The following is a 16,970-nucleotide window of genomic DNA, read 5'->3' as shown; positions in this document are numbered from 1 at the left end:
GAATTGGATAAATATTTGAAGGGAAAAAATTTGCAGGGCTACGGGGAAAGAGCAGGGGAGTGGGACTAATTGGATAATTGTCTATCAAAGAGCTGGCACAAGCATGATGGGCCGAATGGCCTCCTTCTGTGCTGTAAGATTCTATGATTCTAACTCGGCAAGGAGCTGATAATCAGCCAGGAAACCTGCTGGAAAGTGTGAGGGAAAAATTCAACTCCGATGGACGTCAGTTGAAAGGAAAATCAGGCGAGGTGCATAACCGGCAGCCGATCTGCTAGCGCACCCCCAGCAAAGTTTAATTTTATCCCGTGTGTGTGCACCTGAACAGCGAGCGCAGGATCAGACTTGTCTGCGATGCCCTCCACTGTTGAACAGCCTGCGACCCTCTCATTACCTGGGTCCGCGTGTGAGGAATGGCACTTGGTTGAGGTACGGGGTAGCAGCCAACGCCTGTGCCTGCATGGACAACATCCAGGCATGGGCTGATACGAGGCAAGTAACATTTGCACCGGACAAGTGCCAGGCAACGACCATCTCCAACAAGAGAGAGTCTAACCACCTCCCCTTAACATTCAATGGCATTACCATCGCCGAATCCCCCACCATCAACATCCTGGGGGTCACCATTGACCAGAATCTTAACTGGACCAGCCACATAAATACTGTGGCTGCAAGACCAGGTCAGAGGCTGGGTATTCTGCGGCGAGTGACTCACCTCCTGACTCTCCAAAGCCTTTCCACCATCTACATGGCACAAGTCAGGAGTGTGATGGAATACTCTTCACTTGCCTGGATGAGTGCAGCTCCAACACTCAAGAAACTCAACACCATCCAGGACAAAGCAGCCCGCTTGATTGGCACCCCATCCACCACCCTAAACATTCACTCCCTTCATCACCAGCGCACAGTAGCTGCAGTGTGTACCATCCACAGGATGCACTGCAGCAACTCGCCAAGGCTTCTTCGACAGCTCCTCCCAAACCCGCGACCTCTACCACCTAGAAGGACAAGGGCAGCAGGCACATGGGAACACCACCACCTGCACGTTCCCCTCCAAGTCACACACCATCCCGACTTGGAAATATATCGCCGTTCCTTCATCGTCGCTGGGTCAAAATCCTGGAACTCCCTTCCTAACAGCACTGGGGGAGAACCGTCACCACACGGACTGCAGCGGTTCAAGAAGGTGGCTCACCACCACCTTCTCAAGGGCAATTAGGGATGGGCAATAAAAGCTGGTCTTGCCAGCAACGCCCACATCCCATGAACGAATTTTTTTAAAACCTGGACCTCCGCGAGAGTCAACTCCGGCAGGACGGAAGAGGACAGGCCATTAATCTACACACAAAATGTTACAAATCTTACATCTACACCCGCTTCCTGTTAACTCTTTCCATTCTAAAATAATGAAAGGGTTTGATAGGATAGACGTAGAGAAGATGTTTCTACTTGTGGGGGAGACCAGAACTAGGGGCCATAAATATAAGATAGTCACTAATAAATCCAATAGGGAATTCAGGAGAAACTTCTTTACCCAGAGAGTGGTGAGAATGTGGAACTCGCTACCACAAGGAGTAGTTGAGGTGAATAACATCGATGTATTTAAGGGGAAGCTCGATAAACACATGAGGGAGAAAGGAATAGAAGGATATGCTGATAGGGTGAGATGAAGTAGGGAGGGAGGAGGCTTGTGTGGAGAATAAACACCGGCATAGACCCGTTGGGCCAAATGGCCTGTTTTCTGTGCTGTACATTCTATGTAGAAATCCATCTGTCCACATTTCTAATGGAAACTGCCTATGTAAACCTGTCTCTCAGTAATTACACCCTCTGCCCAGTGGAGGTGCCATAGGGTCTCCAGAATAAGGAGAGAATTTTTTTTTCATAAAATATACTTTATTCATAAAATTTGCAGCAATACATACAATACAGTTGTCATATCACATTCCAAATGTACACAATACAGATTATACAATTTGCAGGTTACATCAAGTGCAGTTCAATGAACACATTGTACATAATTACAGTTCATGACACTCTAGGGTGCCTCATTGCATTACATTCAATACAGATTATTGATTACAGATTCATTACAGGTACATTACATCAATTTGAATTTTACATTCTGCCCGGGGTGGGGGGTTTTCCCTGATTGCAGCCCCTCGGTATACAATGGCGGGAAGGCTCTAAACGGTTGCCTTTCCCCACAGAGCCTTTGCGGCGGCCGCACCCGTCCTCAGTGCGTCCCTCAGCACGTAGTCCTGGACCTTGGAATGTGCCAGTCGAGAATGTCTGACTTTTAAATGGCGACTGAATTACAATTGGATGCCCTGGTTCAACTATTCCCTGACCTCTAACCTTAAGGTCACACTTGACCTTAACTCCCCATGGGCAACTGGTCGACTAGTTCACCAAAAGATTTTAATGGTTGGCAATAAAATTAAATCCGATTTATTTTGCATGTCCTAAAGAGATAAATTCAACTCAACTTTCTCTCCTCTCTCTCCCAGCTGCTCCTGGGTAAACAGATTGAACTGAAACGATATGAAATGGATGGAAGAAAAATTCTGTTTTACTTTGATGAGGTAAGAGAGAAATTAAAGAATGAATTACATTGGAAAAAAGCCACATCATCAGGCAGGGCCCGGGCCCCATCCCCAGCCTGTGCTGAGGTACCTGATCCCACCCGGTGAGGGACTGAACCGCACACAGACAGCAGGAAAGGCCCAGGCTCCATCCCCGGCCTGTGCTGGGTTAAAATCCGGGCTATAGAAATTACAACACAGAAACAGGCCATTTGGCCCATCCAGTCCGTGTTGGTGTTTACCCTCCCCACGAGCAGAACACTAATCCCATGTGCCATAAACATTGACCTGGTCTCTGCTTCAATCACTAACTCCGGGGGTTTATTCCACAGTCTCACCACCGTCTGTGTAAATACGTTTCTGCTGCTCTCTGTCCTAAATCTCTTGCATTTAATCTCGTATCAATGTCCCCTCATCCAGAACCCACAGCCACTGGGTCAGACCGACACTGACTGACTGGCCGTGTGGGTGAGGCATTTTCAAGGGAGGGGAAAGTGTTAGCCGTGGCTCGGTGGGCAGCACTCTCGCCTCTGAGGTCAGAAGGTCGTGGGTTCACAGTCCCACTCCAGAGACCTGAGCACAAAAATCTAGGCTGACTGTCCCAGTGCATTACTGAGGGAGTGCTGCACTGTCAGAGGTGCCGTCTTTAGGATAAGATGTTAAACCGAGACCCCGCCTGCCCTCAGGTGGATGTAAAAGATCCCACGGCACTACTTCGAAGAAGAGCAGGGGAGTTCTCCCCGGTGTCCTGGGCCAATATTTGTTCCTCAACCAACATCACTAAAAACAGATTATCTGATCATTATCATATTGCTGTTTGTGGGATCTTGCTGTGTGCAAATTGGCTGCCGTGTTTCCTACATTACAACAGTGACTACACTTCAAAAAGTACTTCATTGGCTGTAAAGCGCTTTGGGACATCCTGAGGCCGCGAAAGGTGCAATAGAAATGCAAGTCTGTCTTTCTTTAAATGTTGAATCAGGTGGAATGTCGACCATTCTGGGATCTTCTGAACGTTTCTCTCTCCTCTGTCCAGATCCCCAGCCAGTGTATGACCTGTGTGAAGTTCCATGCGTTCCGGGAGTATATCATCGGGAAAACAGCGCCTGTACCAGTCAAGGTTTACGACTACTATGAGCCAGGTGGGTTCTAGCAGCAAGGGCACTGGAGGAGGGAACGCTCGGTGTGGCAGAGTGGGTAAGGTCTCTGAGAGGCCAGTAGAGCAGGGACGGGGCACTGGATGGTCCTGTGGATTCGGGTTGCCAACCCTTCAGGATTTGTCCTGGAGTCTCCAGGAATTGAAGATTAATCGCCAGCACAACCCAGGAGAGAAATCACAGTAGCACTGAAAAAATAAATCATTTTCTTCCAAGACTTTTGTTTATTACTGTAGTTATAAAAATGTGTGAGTTGGGAAAGAAAAGGCTATTTGACTGAGTGAAGAATCATCCAAACGCGTAACGAAGAGTCTGTTCGTTTTCCGATTGGCTGTGGATAGGAGGGACGTCGTGAGAATGGACATGTTGTATGACCAATGGAGGGGTGTGGGGGGACGCGGAGCAGTTGGAGGGAGGTACAGTTTACGGGATCTGGTAAAGTAAGACTAACCAACAGTGCCGTGTACCAGGGAGTTAACACCTGTCATAATGTGTAACCTGTTAATTTGTTCGCCCACACCAAGCCTACTTACAACCATCAGACCGTACAGATGGTTCACTGTAGTTCGTGCAGTCATTCCTCAGCAGGCACACAGTCAAGGTGCAACATATAATATAAGCCAGCACAGCACGATGGGTCGAATGGCCTCCTTCTGTGATGTATCATTCTGTGATTCTAAGCCAGGCCACATCTTCCAAGGGGCTTCAACTTGGACACATGGCGGCAATCGCTCCCGCACTTTGGGAAATGCACCCACTTTGGGCACTGATGTTGGGGTGATTGAAGGGAATGGAGATGGAAGTGCTGGCCATTTTGATCCATGCCTGGCCAGCGCCGTACCTGATATTGCAGTGTCAGACAAGACTGGGCCAAGGGCGTGGCAGTTGGGGGCAGTGGGATCTTGCCAATGACCCTGAGTTGACAAAGCTCTGTCCTTTTGACTTATGTCAGGCTGCAGCAATTGTCCTGGGTCATTGGAATGTAGGTGTGCCATGGTCCAGGACCAACTCATCTCTCTGACATGACTTCTTCCACCCGACCACTGTCACAACGAGCAGCTTCACAAACAAACTCACCTCAAGCAATGAGGTAGAAAGTTCAGCCAATCAGCGGATGGGTACGTGATCAAACCTGATTCGTTACCTATATATATCTAAAATTTCTGGATTATGCCACAAAAGCCTTTTTTTCTAAAGGAAATAATTTGTTCAGCTCCAGAATTTAAAACCAGAGTGTTTCAGTTTTTCCACAGCCTCTTTATTGAGTAACACACAGAACTGGTGAGTCTTCCAGAGCACGATCCCACATTCAACCCATGGTCTGGGCTGAGTTGGATGATCAGTGCCCCTGGACTAGGACTGTGCCATCTTAGCAAGTGGTCTGGCATTTTAATCTGTTGTGATCACTGCTCACATCTGCACAAGTGAGGTGGGGCCCAGTGACATTTTCTTAGGTCGTTGCTATGGAACTCAGTGATGTAGTTTGAACTGTTGCCTTGGATTCACAATGAAATCAGGTTAAGTTTGTTGCTATGGAACCCAATGATGTAGATTTGGACTGTTGCTATGGAACCCAATGATGTAGATTTGGACTGTTGCTATGGAACCCAATGATGTAGATTTGGACTGTTGCTATGGAACCCAATGATGTAGATTTGGACTGTTGCTATGGAACCCAATGATGTAGATTTGGACTAATCGGACCCAAGTAAGCTTTTCTGCCGTGTACAGAATTTAAACGCAAGTCTTCACATTCACAAATTAAGGACAGCAAAAGAAAATAGGAAATGCACCAGCACATTTATTTACTAAAGGATTACAGGCATGGGTTAGTAACAAGAAACCTTACTGGGTTCCAAGAAGGAACTAGACAGGTTCATGTCAACAAATGGGATTCAGGGTCATTCAAAATGAACCATGTGAACACTATGGATAGGTGGGCTAGATGGGCCAAAGGGCTTCTTCTGCCTGAAACTGTTACTATATTACTATCCAGGTTGTTATGGGGTCCAGTGAACTGAGAGATTGAATTGTTGCTGTGGGGAAGGGCGTTAACAGCACTTTGAGAGATCAAAGCAAACATTCAAACACAGGCTTCCACTGGAAATGTTGAGCTCTCAGATGATGCGGTGTGTCTCTGCACTGGGTGATGCAGTGCGTACAGTGTCTCTGCACTGGGTGATGCAGTGCATACAGTGTCTCTGCACTGGGTGATGCAGTGCGTACAGTGTCTCTGCACTGGGTGATGCAGTGCGTACAGTGTCTCTGCACTGGGTGATGCAGTGCGTACAGTGTCTCTGCACTGGGTGATGCAGTGCGTACAGTGTCTCTGCACTGGGTGATGCAGTGCGTACAGTGTCTCTGCACTGGGTGATGCAGTGCGTACAGTGTCTCTGCACTGGGTGATGCAGTGCGTACAGTGTCTCTGCACTGGGTGATGCAGTGCGTACAGTGTCTCTGCACTGGGTGATGCAGTGCGTACAGTGTCTCTGCACTGGGTGATGCAGTGCGTACAGTGTCTCTGCACTGGGTGATGCAGTGCGTACAGTGTCTCTGCACTGGGTGATGCAGTGCGTACAGTGTCTCTGCACTGGGTGATGCAGTGCGTACAGTGTCTCTGCACTGGGTGATGCAGTGCATACAGTGTCTCTGCACTGGGTGATGCAGTGCGTACAGTGTCTCTGCACTGGGTGATGCAGTGCGTACAGTGTCTCTGCACTGGGTGATGCAGTATGTACAGTGTCTCTGCACTGGGTGATGCAGTGCGTACAGTGTCCCTGCACTGGGTGATGCAGTGCATACAGTGTCTCTGCACTGGGCGATGCAGTGCGTACAGTGTCTGCACTGGGTGATGCAGTGCGTACAGTGTCCCTGTACTGGGTGATGCAGTGCGTACAGTGTCTCTGCACTGGGTGATGCGGTGCGTACAGTGTCCCTGCACTGGGTGATGCAGTGCGTACAGTGTCTCTGCACTGGGTGATGCAGTGCGTACAGTGTCTCTGCACTGGGTGATGCAGTGCGTACAGTGTCCCTGCAATGGGTGATGCAGTGCGTACAGTGTCTCTGCACTGGGCGATGCAGTGCGTACAGTGTCCCTGCACTGGGTGATGCAGTGCGTACAGTGTCCCTGCACTGGGTGATGCAGTGCGTACAGTGTCTCTGCACTGGGCGATGCGGTGCGTACAGTGTCTCTGCACTGGGCGATGCGGTGCGTACAGTGTCTCTGCACTGGGTGATGCGGTGCGTACAGTGTCTCTGCACTGGGTGATGCAGTGCGTACAGTGTCTCTGCACTGGGTGATGCAGTGCGTACAGTGTCCCTGCAATGGGTGATGCAGTGCGTACAGTGTCTCTGCACTGGGTGATGCAGTGCGTACAGTGTCCCTGCAATGGGTGATGCAGTGCGTACAGTGTCTCTGCACTGGGTGATGCAGTGCGTACAGTGTCCCTGCAATGGGTGATGCAGTGCGTACAGTGTCTCTGCACTGGGCGATGCAGTGCGTACAGTGTCCCTGCACTGGGCGATGCAGTGCGTACAGTGTCTGCACTGGGCGATGCAGTGCGTACAGTGTCTCTGCACTGGGCGATGCAGTGCGTACAGTGTCCCTGCACTGGGCGATGCAGTGCGTACAGTGTCTCTGCACTGGGCGATGCGGTGCGTACAGTGTCTCTGCACTGGGTGATGCAGTGCGTACAGTGTCCCTGCAATGGGTGATGCAGTGCGTACAGTGTCTCTGCACTGGGCGATGCAGTGCGTACAGTGTCCCTGCACTGGGTGATGCAGTGCGTACAGTGTCTCTGCACTGGGCGATGCAGTGCGTACAGTGTCCCTGCACTGGGCGATGCAGTGCGTACAGTGTCTGCACTGGGCGATGCAGTGCGTACAGTGTCTCTGCACTGGGCGATGCAGTGCGTACAGTGTCCCTGCACTGGGTGATGCGGTGCGTACAGTGTCTCTGCACTGGGCGATGCGGTGCGTACAGTGTCCCTGCACTGGGTGATGCGGTGCGTACAGTGTCCCTGCACTGGGTGATGCAGTGCGTACAGTGTCTCTGCACTGGGTGATGCAGTGCGTACAGTGTCTCTGCACTGGGTGATGCAGTGCGTACAGTGTCCCTGCAATGGGTGATGCAGTGCGTACAGTGTCTCTGCACTGGGTGATGCAGTGCGTACAGTGTCCCTGCAATGGGTGATGCAGTGCGTACAGTGTCTCTGCACTGGGTGATGCAGTGCGTACAGTGTCCCTGCAATGGGTGATGCAGTGCGTACAGTGTCCCTGCACTGGGTGATGCAGTGCGTACAGTGTCCCTGCAATGGGTGATGCAGTGCGTACAGTGTCTCTGCACTGGGTGATGCAGTGTGCGTACAGTATCCCTGCACTGGGCGATCAGTGTCTGGCGATGTGCATTAATGATGTTCTTGCCCCTGCAGCATTCGAGGCGACACGGTTCTACAACGTGAGTGAGACGAGCCCCTTGGCCCGGGAGCTGTGTGATGGGACCACCTGCAATGAGGTAGAAAGTTCAGCCAATCAGTGGATAGGTATGTGATCAGACCTGATTCGTTACCCATATTTATCTCAAATTTCTGGATTATGCCACAAAAGCCTTTTTTCCAAAGTAAATAATTTGTTCTGCTCCAGAATTTAAAACTGGAGTGTTTCAATTTTATGGATTTATGAAAGGGAAATCATGTTTGACAAACCTATTGGAGTTCTTTGAGGATGTAACTAATAGAATAGATGGGGGAACCAGTGGATGTGGTGTATTTGGATTTTCAGAAGGCTTTCAATAAGGTCCCACATAAGAGGTTGGTGAACAAAGTTAGAGCACATGGGATTGGGGGGAATATACTGGCATGGATTGAGAATTGGTTAACAGACAGAAAACAGAGAGTAGGAATAAATGGGTCTTTTTCAGGTTGGCAGACTGTGACTAGTGGGGTACCGCAGGGTTCAGTGCTTGGGCCCCAGCTATTCACAATATATATCAATGATTTGGATGAGGGAACCAAATGTAATATTTCCAAGTTTGCTGATGACACAAAACTAGGTGGGAATGTTAGTTGTGAGGAGGATGCAAAGAGGCTTCAAGGGGATAGAGACAGGCTAAGTGAGTGGGCAAGAACATGGCAGATGGAATATAATGTGGAAAAATGTGAAGTTATCCACTTTTGGTGGGAAAAACAGAAATGCAGAGTATTTTTTAAATGGTGAGAGATTGGGAAATGTTGATGTTCAAAGGGACCTGGGTGTCCTTGTACATGAGTCACTGAAAGTTAACATGCAGGTGCAGCAAGCAATTAGGAAGGCAAAATGGCCTTTATTACCAGAGGATTTGAGTACAGGAGTAAAGATGTCTTACTGCAATTATATAGGGCCTTGGTGAGATCGCACCTGGAGTATTGTGTACAATTTTGGTCTCCTTACCTAAGAAAGGATATACTTGCCATAGAGGGAGTGCAACGAAGGTTCACCAGACTGATTCCTGGGATGGTGGGATTGTCGTATGAGGAGAGATTGAGTAGACTAGGCCTGTATTCTCTTGTTTAGAAGAATGAGAAGTGATCTCATTGAAACATACAAAATTCTTACAGGGCTCGACAGGGTAGATGCAGGGAGGATGTTTCCCCTGGCTGGGGAGTCTAGAACCAGGGGTCACAGTCTCAGAATAAGGGGTCGGCCATTTAGGTCTGAGATGAGGAGAAATTTCTTCACTCAGAGGGTGGTGAATCTTTGGAATTCTCTACCCCAGAGGGCTGTGGAGGCTCAGTCATTGAGTACATTCAAAACAGAGATCAATAGATTTCTAGATATTAAAGGCATCAAATGATATGGGGATAGTGCAGGAAAATGGGGTTGAGGTGGAAGATCAGCCATGATTTCATTGAATGGCGGAGCAGGCCCGAGGGGCCGGATGGCCTACTCCTGCTCCTATTTCTTACGTTCTTATGTTTTGCCACAGCCTCCTTATTGAGTAACACACCGAACTGGTGAGCGGGAAGCTCGACTGGGTCAAACAGTGAGTCTTACAGAGCACGATCCCACGGTCGATGGATGATCAGTGCCCCTGGTCTAGGGAGGGGGAACAATCAGCCAGGGTTCCCAATTCTGTTCCCTATCCAGTGACCCCTACTGTAAAATGTGTGTGTTTGTGGGCTTGCGTGTTTGTGCGTGTGGGCGTGTGTATGTTTGTGGGCACGTGTATGTGTTTGTGGGCGTGTGTTTGTTTGTGCGCGTGTGTGTTATTGTGTGTGTGTTTGTGTGCACGCGGTTACGCGTGTGTGTTTGTGGGCGCGTGTGTGTTTGTGTGTGTGTTTGTGTGCACGCGGTTGTGTGTGTGTGTGTATGTGTGTGTGTGTTTGTAGGCGTGTGTTTTTGTGTGTGTGTTTGTGTGCACGCGGTTACGCGTGTGTGTTTGTGGGCGCGTGTGTGTTTGTGTGTGTGTTTGTGGGCACGCGGTTGTGTGTGTGTGTATGTGTGTGTGTGTTTGTAGGCGTGTGTTTTTGTGTGTGTGTTTGTGGGCACGCGGTTGTGTGTGTGTTTGTGTGTGTGTTTGTGGGCACGCGGTTGTGTGTGTGTGTATGTGTGTGTGTGTTTGTAGGCGTGTGTGTTTGTGTGTGTGTTTGTGGGCACGCGGTTGTGTGTGTGTGTATGTGTGTGTGTGTTTGTAGGCGTGTGTTTTTGTGTGTGTGTTTGTGGGCACGCGGTTGTGTGTGTGTTTGTGTGTGTGTTTGTGGGCACGCGGTTGTGTGTGTGTGTATGTGTGTGTGTGTGTTTGTAGGCGTGTGTTTTTGTGTGTGTGTTTGTGGGCACGCGGTTGTGTGTGTGTGTGTATGTGTGTGTGTGTTTGTAGGCGTGTGTTTTTGTGTGTGTGTTTGTGTGCACGCGGTTACGCGTGTGTGTTTGTGGGCGCGTGTGTGTTTGTGTGTGTGTTTGTGGGCACGCGGTTGTGTGTGTGTGTATGTGTGTGTGTGTTTGTAGGCGTGTGTTTTTGTGTGTGTGTTTGTGGGCACGCGGTTGTGTGTGTGTTTGTGTGTGTGTTTGTGGGCACGCGGTTGTGTGTGTGTGTATGTGTGTGTGTGTTTGTAGGCGTGTGTTTTTGTGTGTGTGTTTGTGGGCACGCGGTTGTGTGTGTGTTTGTGTGTGTGTTTGTGGGCACGCGGTTGTGTGTGTGTGTATGTGTGTGTGTGTTTGTAGGCGTGTGTTTTTGTGTGTGTGTTTGTGGGCACGCGGTTGTGTGTGTGTTTGTGTGTGTGTTTGTGGGCACGCGGTTGTGTGTGTGTGTGTTTGTAGGCGTGTGTTTTTGTGTGTGTGTTTGTGGGCACGCGGTTGTGTGTGTGTTTGTGTGTGTGTTTGTGGGCACGCGGTTGTGTGTGTGTGTGTTTGTAGGCGTGTGTTTTTGTGTGTGTGTTTGTGGGCACGCGGCTGTGTGTGTTTTTGTGTGTGTGTTTGTGGGCACGCGGCTGTGTGTGTTTTTGTGTGTGTGTTTGTGGGCACGCGGTTGTGTGTATGTGCGTGTGTGTTTGTAGGCGTGTGTTTTTGTGTGTGTGTTTGTGGGCACGCGGCTGTGTGTGTGTGTTTGTAGGCGTGTGTTTTTGTGTGTGTGTTTGTGGGCACGCGGCTGTGTGTGTTTTTGTGTGTGTGTTTGTGGGCACGCGGCTGTGTGTGTGCATATGGTGCATGAGTAGTGCCTATCCCTGGCACAGGTTTTTTTGTATTGATTGTCGGGATGTTTATGACACTGTCAGTGCCGTGTTTATTGCCCATCCCTGGTTGCCGTGAGAGATGGTGATGGGCCTTCTCCCTGAACCGCTGCAAGCCCCTGTGATGATGATGTTCCCATCACTGAGTCCAAAAATCCATCGATCTCAGTCTTGAACATACTCAACGACTCAGCATCCACAGCCCTCTGGGGTAGAGAATTTCAAAGATTCACAACCCTTTGAACGAAGAAATTCCTCCTCATCTCAGTCTTAAATGGCCGACCCCTTATACTGAGTCTATGACCCCCGAGTTCGAGACTCTCCAGCCAGGGGAAACAATCTCTCAGCATCTAACCTGTCAAGCCCCCTCAGAATCTTAAATGTTTCAATCAGATCACCTCTCATCCTTCTAAACTGCAGAGAGTATAGGCCCATTCTACTCAATCTCTCCTCATAGGACAACCCTCTCATCCCAGGAATCAATCTTGTGAACCTTTGTTGCACCCCCTCTAAGGCAAATATATCCTTCCTTAGATAAGGAGACCAAAACTGTACACAGTACTCCGGGTGAGGTCTCACTAAAGCCCTGTACAATAATAAATGAAAGGAATCTTACAACATCAGGTTATAGTCCAACAATTTTATTTTAAAATCACAAGCTTTCGGAGATTATCTCCTTCGTCAGGTGAGTAGTGATAGGGAACAGAATTGGGAACCCCGGCTGATTGTTCCCCCTCCCTAGACCAGGAGCACTGATCATCCATCGACCGTGGGATCGTGTTCTGTAAGACTCACTGTTTGACCCAGTCGAGCGTCCCGCTCTCCAGTTCTGTGTGTTACTCAATAAGGAGGCTGTGGCAAAACATAAAATTGTTGGACTATAACCTGGTGTTGTAAGATTCCTTACATTTGTCCACTCCAGTCCATCACTGGCATCTCCACATCACTGTACAATTGTAAGACTTCCTTATTCTTATACTCCAACCCCATTGCAATAAAGGCCAACATGCCATTTGCCTTGCTTGCTGTACCTGCATGTTTACTTTTTGTGTTTCTTGTACCAGGACACCCAAATCTCACTGAGCACCAACATTTAATAGTTTCTAAACATTTAAAAAATATTCTGTTTTTCTATTCTTCCCACCAAAGTGAATAACCTCACATTTCCCCACATTAGTCTCCATCTGACACCTTCTTGCCCACTCACTTAACCTGTCTATATCCCTTTGCAGACTCTTTGTGTCCTCCTCACAGCTTACTTTCCCACCTAGCTTTGTATCGTCAGCAAACTTGGATACATTACACTCGGTCCCTTCATCTAAGTCATTAATATAGATTGTAAATAGTTGAGGCCCAAGCACTGATCCTTGCAGCACCCCACTAGTTACAGCCTGCCAACCTGAGAATGACCCGATTATCCCTACCCTCTGTTTTCTGCCCATTAACCAACCTTCTATCCATGCTAATATGTTACCCCTGTTGACTGGAGGTCACCGGTTATGGTTACTGGCTTAGTACACAGAGGAGAAGAGTCAATTCTCTCTTAACTCTCAATTCACTTTATTCACGCTGTTAGATCATATACATTTAGCTTATACGTCTGGTTCGATATAGGCATGCAGTTTACACCAGGTTATACAGTCTTATACCCAAACTAAGATCTAAACGCATACCCACTAGGTTTCTCTGACACTCCCTGAGTGGTCACAGAATATAAAGGATAATACCCGAAAAGGAGAGCTGACGCTGGCCAGGCGTTCCGTTCTCTCTCTCTCGATATCGTCTCTACGTCCCTGAGGTAGGATCTTCCACTTCTGCGATGGTTGGTCTCCGGAGTCTTCGCTCTGGCTCCACGCCCCAGATCCTTCATTCTTATTCCGAATCTTATCTCTTCAAGCTGTGCTGTCTCTCTCCCTTTGGTTTAGGCCTGCTCGCTTTTGCCTGGGTCTTCTCCTCATTGGCTCTGTCCCAAGGACTTAGGTAGCATTACCTCATTACTCCTTTTCTAAATAAGGACTTGTGTCTTATCACATTTCCTTTGTCTTTCACAAAACTTGGTTAATTCAAACTGGTTCCAGCCAGCTGAGGCCAGGACTGAACTCGGGTTACTTTAGTTCAAAAGTCGTTCCTACCTGTGTATCAGCAGCTGACGTCTCAGGTTACCTTCTGCAGCCCCTGGCCAACACCCCCAACCCCATGAGCCCTTACCTTGTGTAACAACCTTTTATGTGGCACCTTATCGAATGCCTTTTGAAAATGAGGCCCTGGAGTTAAAATCACCCGGACCTCACGCAGCCAAGGTTGGGAGGGGGGGAGCCTGGCGTTCACCTAAATTCCCCTGGGGCCACCTGATTCCCACTCAGTTAAAATCGGGCCTCAAGTCCTTATGATACTTTTGCCATTATAAATTCCTCTGTCTACATTCATAATGGGAACTGCCTGTGTAAACTTGTCACTGCAGCACCTCCACTGGCTGGAGGGTGTAATTACAGTGTGACATGTTTACATAGGAAGCTTCCATTCTAAATGTGGACACAGAACTTTTTATTGGAAGAAGTTCACACACACACACACACACACCCTTAACCTCCATATATATTTAAAAGTCAAGAATTCTTATCGCGGAAGTAATGTTTGTCTGTGACTAAATGCCTAGCAAACGCTGACAGTTGTCAGCTGACAGTGAATCGCTCTCAATTTCAAGTTGGAAACAAATGTTTTCGTTTATCCAAGGATTGTTTTGTTAAGTGAGTGACCGTAATGATCCTGGCCCGTTGATCACCACTGTTCTATGACCCAGGTGACAGGCCTCCCCCCCACCCCCCACTGGGCTCCTGACAACTAACACAGGCCTGTTGATAGGCCCCAGACCTGCTGCTGAGAGTTTATGACTGAGCCCAGTTAGAGCTGGGCCCTAGGGAAGTTAGTATTGTGCTCCCCAACCCCCCATCCTCCCTCCCTCCCCATCATTGCCTGAAGATCATTGTAAAGAAGCCAGTCTACTCCTGTTGAGACCTGTCCTCTGAACCCGTTCACAATTTACAGCCTAGTCTCCTGATGAAGTGGCAGCTGCCAAACTGGGCCCTTGCTCAGCACCTCGCTGCCCGAGGGCAGGCTCCTAGCTGAGGGATTAATTTACAAGGCAGGCTTGCCAGGGTTGGACCTCTTCATTACAGGTAGTTTATGGCCTGGGCCTGGTTACGTTTTGTGGCATTCTGGTTTCTTTTAAACTTACCTCATAGCTGTCAACTGGGAGCTAATGAAACACAGGAATATAATAACAAATTACTGCCGGACTTGCAGGCAGTGGTTTCACTCCCCCCAGTCAGAACAGGACATTGTTGAGGAATGAAAGGAGCATTCATTTAGAAACAAACTCCTAAAATTCACAAGGAAAGCAGAAGGTCTAATTCCTCAGCCCCCTCCCCCTCCGGTGTCTTAGTGGGAAAAGGCACCATCCCATTGGTACTGGACCACACGGGGAGGCTCAATGGACCAGCTGGTCTCTCCCTGTCCATCAATTTTGTATGTTCGCAAAGACTAGTAGGCCCTAGATTCCAAGTGTCAGCCTTGGCTCTCGCCTCTGAGTCAGTAGGTTGTGAGTTCGAGCCCCACTCCAGGGACTTGAGTACATAATCCAGGCAAACATTCCCAGTGCAGTACTGAGGGAGCGCTGCACTGTCGGAGGTGCCGTCTTTCGGATGAGGCATTAAACCGAGGCCCTGATGTTCTCCCCACTGCCCTGGGCCAATATTTATCCCTCAACCAACATCACTAAGAAGAGATTACCTGGTCATTTATCTCATTGCTGCTGGTGGGATCTTGCTGTGCGCAAATTGGCTGCCATATTTCCTACATTACAACAGTGACTACACTTCAAAACTACTTCGTTGGTTGTAAAGCTCTTTGGGACATCCTGAGGTGGTGAAAGGCGCTGTAGAAACACAAGTTCTTTCTTTCATCCCTGGGCTGGCTGACCTCAGGAGTGTTTATTGAGATGCTGTTATTGGCCTCTAAGCCCCTGGACCCGGGAGGAAGGGAATCAGCCAGGGTTCCAGCTCCTGGTCACCATCCAGTGCCCATGTGGGGGCATCAGCTGAGGACAGGATCAGGCTCCTGCTGTGGTGCCCCCCATGGTTAAATGCCCTGCCTACACCCACCTGTCCAGCTTCTTACAAGGAATGGCCTCATTGAGCAAGGACCTGGAGGATCGCAGCTGTTGTCAGCAGCTCCAAACAGACCAGCGTCTTCAACAACAATAACTTGCATTTATATAGCGCCTTTAACATAGTAAAACGTCCCAAGGCGCTTCACAGGAGAGATTATCATCAAAATTTGACACCGAGCCACATAAGGAGATATTAGGACAGGTGACCAAAAGCTTGGTCAAAGAGGTAGGTTTTAAGGAGCGTCTTAAAGGAGGAGAGAGAGGCGGAGAGGTTTAGGGAGGGAATTCCAGAGCTTAGGGCCCAGGCAGCTGAAGGCACGGCCGCCAATAGTGGAGCGATTAAAATCGGGGACGTGCAAGAGGCCAGAATTGGAGGAACGCAGAGATCTCGGAGGGTTGTAGGGCTGGAGGAGGTTACAGAGATAGGGAGGGGCGAGGGCCATGGAGGGATTTGAAAACGAGGATGAGAATTTTAAAATTGAGGCATTGCCAGTCCGGGAGCCGATGTAGGTCAGTGAGCACAGGGGGCGATGGGCGAGTGAGACTCAGTTAGTACAGGAGAGAGAGAGAGGACTGCAAACTGTAAGTGCATTCCTTGCTAAATGAGCCGTCACGCACCTGAATCTTTCTCGTGCAGCGTCGCTGTGTGAAAGGAGTCACAGCAGAGCGCAGTTGGGCCATGCAGCCTGCAGCTGCCTCATGATGTAACCAGGAAAGTTGTGTTGTGTTTTGGAAACACCCCTCGGGCATAATCCAGCAGTTACTGTCGCCACGGCAACTGGACTGCTCATAATAAAATAAGTAAACACAAAATCTCTTGCAACCTCCAGCCTTCAATCACCAGTTGCTAACATCTGTAAACAGACACGAGAAGGATTTCCCCCCTGAAGTATTGCTCCTCAGGAAGGAGATATTGGCCTCGGAGGGGGTGCAGCGCAGATTCACCAGAATGATACCGGGGCTAAAAGGGTTAAATTACGAGGACAAGTTGCATAGACTTGGCTTGTATTCCCTCGAGTTTAGCAGGTTGAGGGATGATCTATTCGAGGTGACTCACTGAGCCACGGCTAACACATGTACCTGGCCCCAAATTACTATTCTTCATACAGAAGCCTTGACAGTGAGTTTCAGCAGGTTATTCGACTGTGGGGAGCTTCATGCCTGAGCCCAATCCTGTTTTCAAGCCGCACTCCTTTATACACACACACACTCACACTCCTTTACACACGCACACACTCACACTCCTTTACACACACACTCACACTCCTTTACACACACACACACTCACACTCCTTTACACACACACTCACACTCCTTTACACACGCACACACTCACACTCCTTTACACACACACTCA

General features: G+C 48.9%; 1 protein-coding gene across 1 annotated transcript in view; it reads left to right on the top strand.

Moving 5' to 3' along the window:
• The window catches only part of cpamd8 (C3 and PZP like alpha-2-macroglobulin domain containing 8), a 176,921-nt gene that overhangs the window by 144,183 nt on the left and 15,768 nt on the right, over positions 1 to 16,970 (top strand). Inside the window, exons 36-38 of the mRNA XM_067968643.1 lie at positions 2,511 to 2,585; positions 3,622 to 3,727; positions 8,173 to 8,283. Coding sequence (XP_067824744.1) covers positions 2,511 to 2,585; positions 3,622 to 3,727; positions 8,173 to 8,283 — 292 coding nt within the window. The remainder of the gene's footprint in view (positions 1 to 2,510; positions 2,586 to 3,621; positions 3,728 to 8,172; positions 8,284 to 16,970) is intronic.

Source organism: Heptranchias perlo, chromosome 29 (assembly GCF_035084215.1).
Source record: "Heptranchias perlo isolate sHepPer1 chromosome 29, sHepPer1.hap1, whole genome shotgun sequence".
Taxonomy (NCBI): domain Eukaryota; kingdom Metazoa; phylum Chordata; class Chondrichthyes; order Hexanchiformes; family Hexanchidae; genus Heptranchias; species Heptranchias perlo.
The sequence above is the reverse complement of the archived record's forward strand: the minus strand, read 5'-3'. Positions and strand labels throughout refer to the sequence as shown.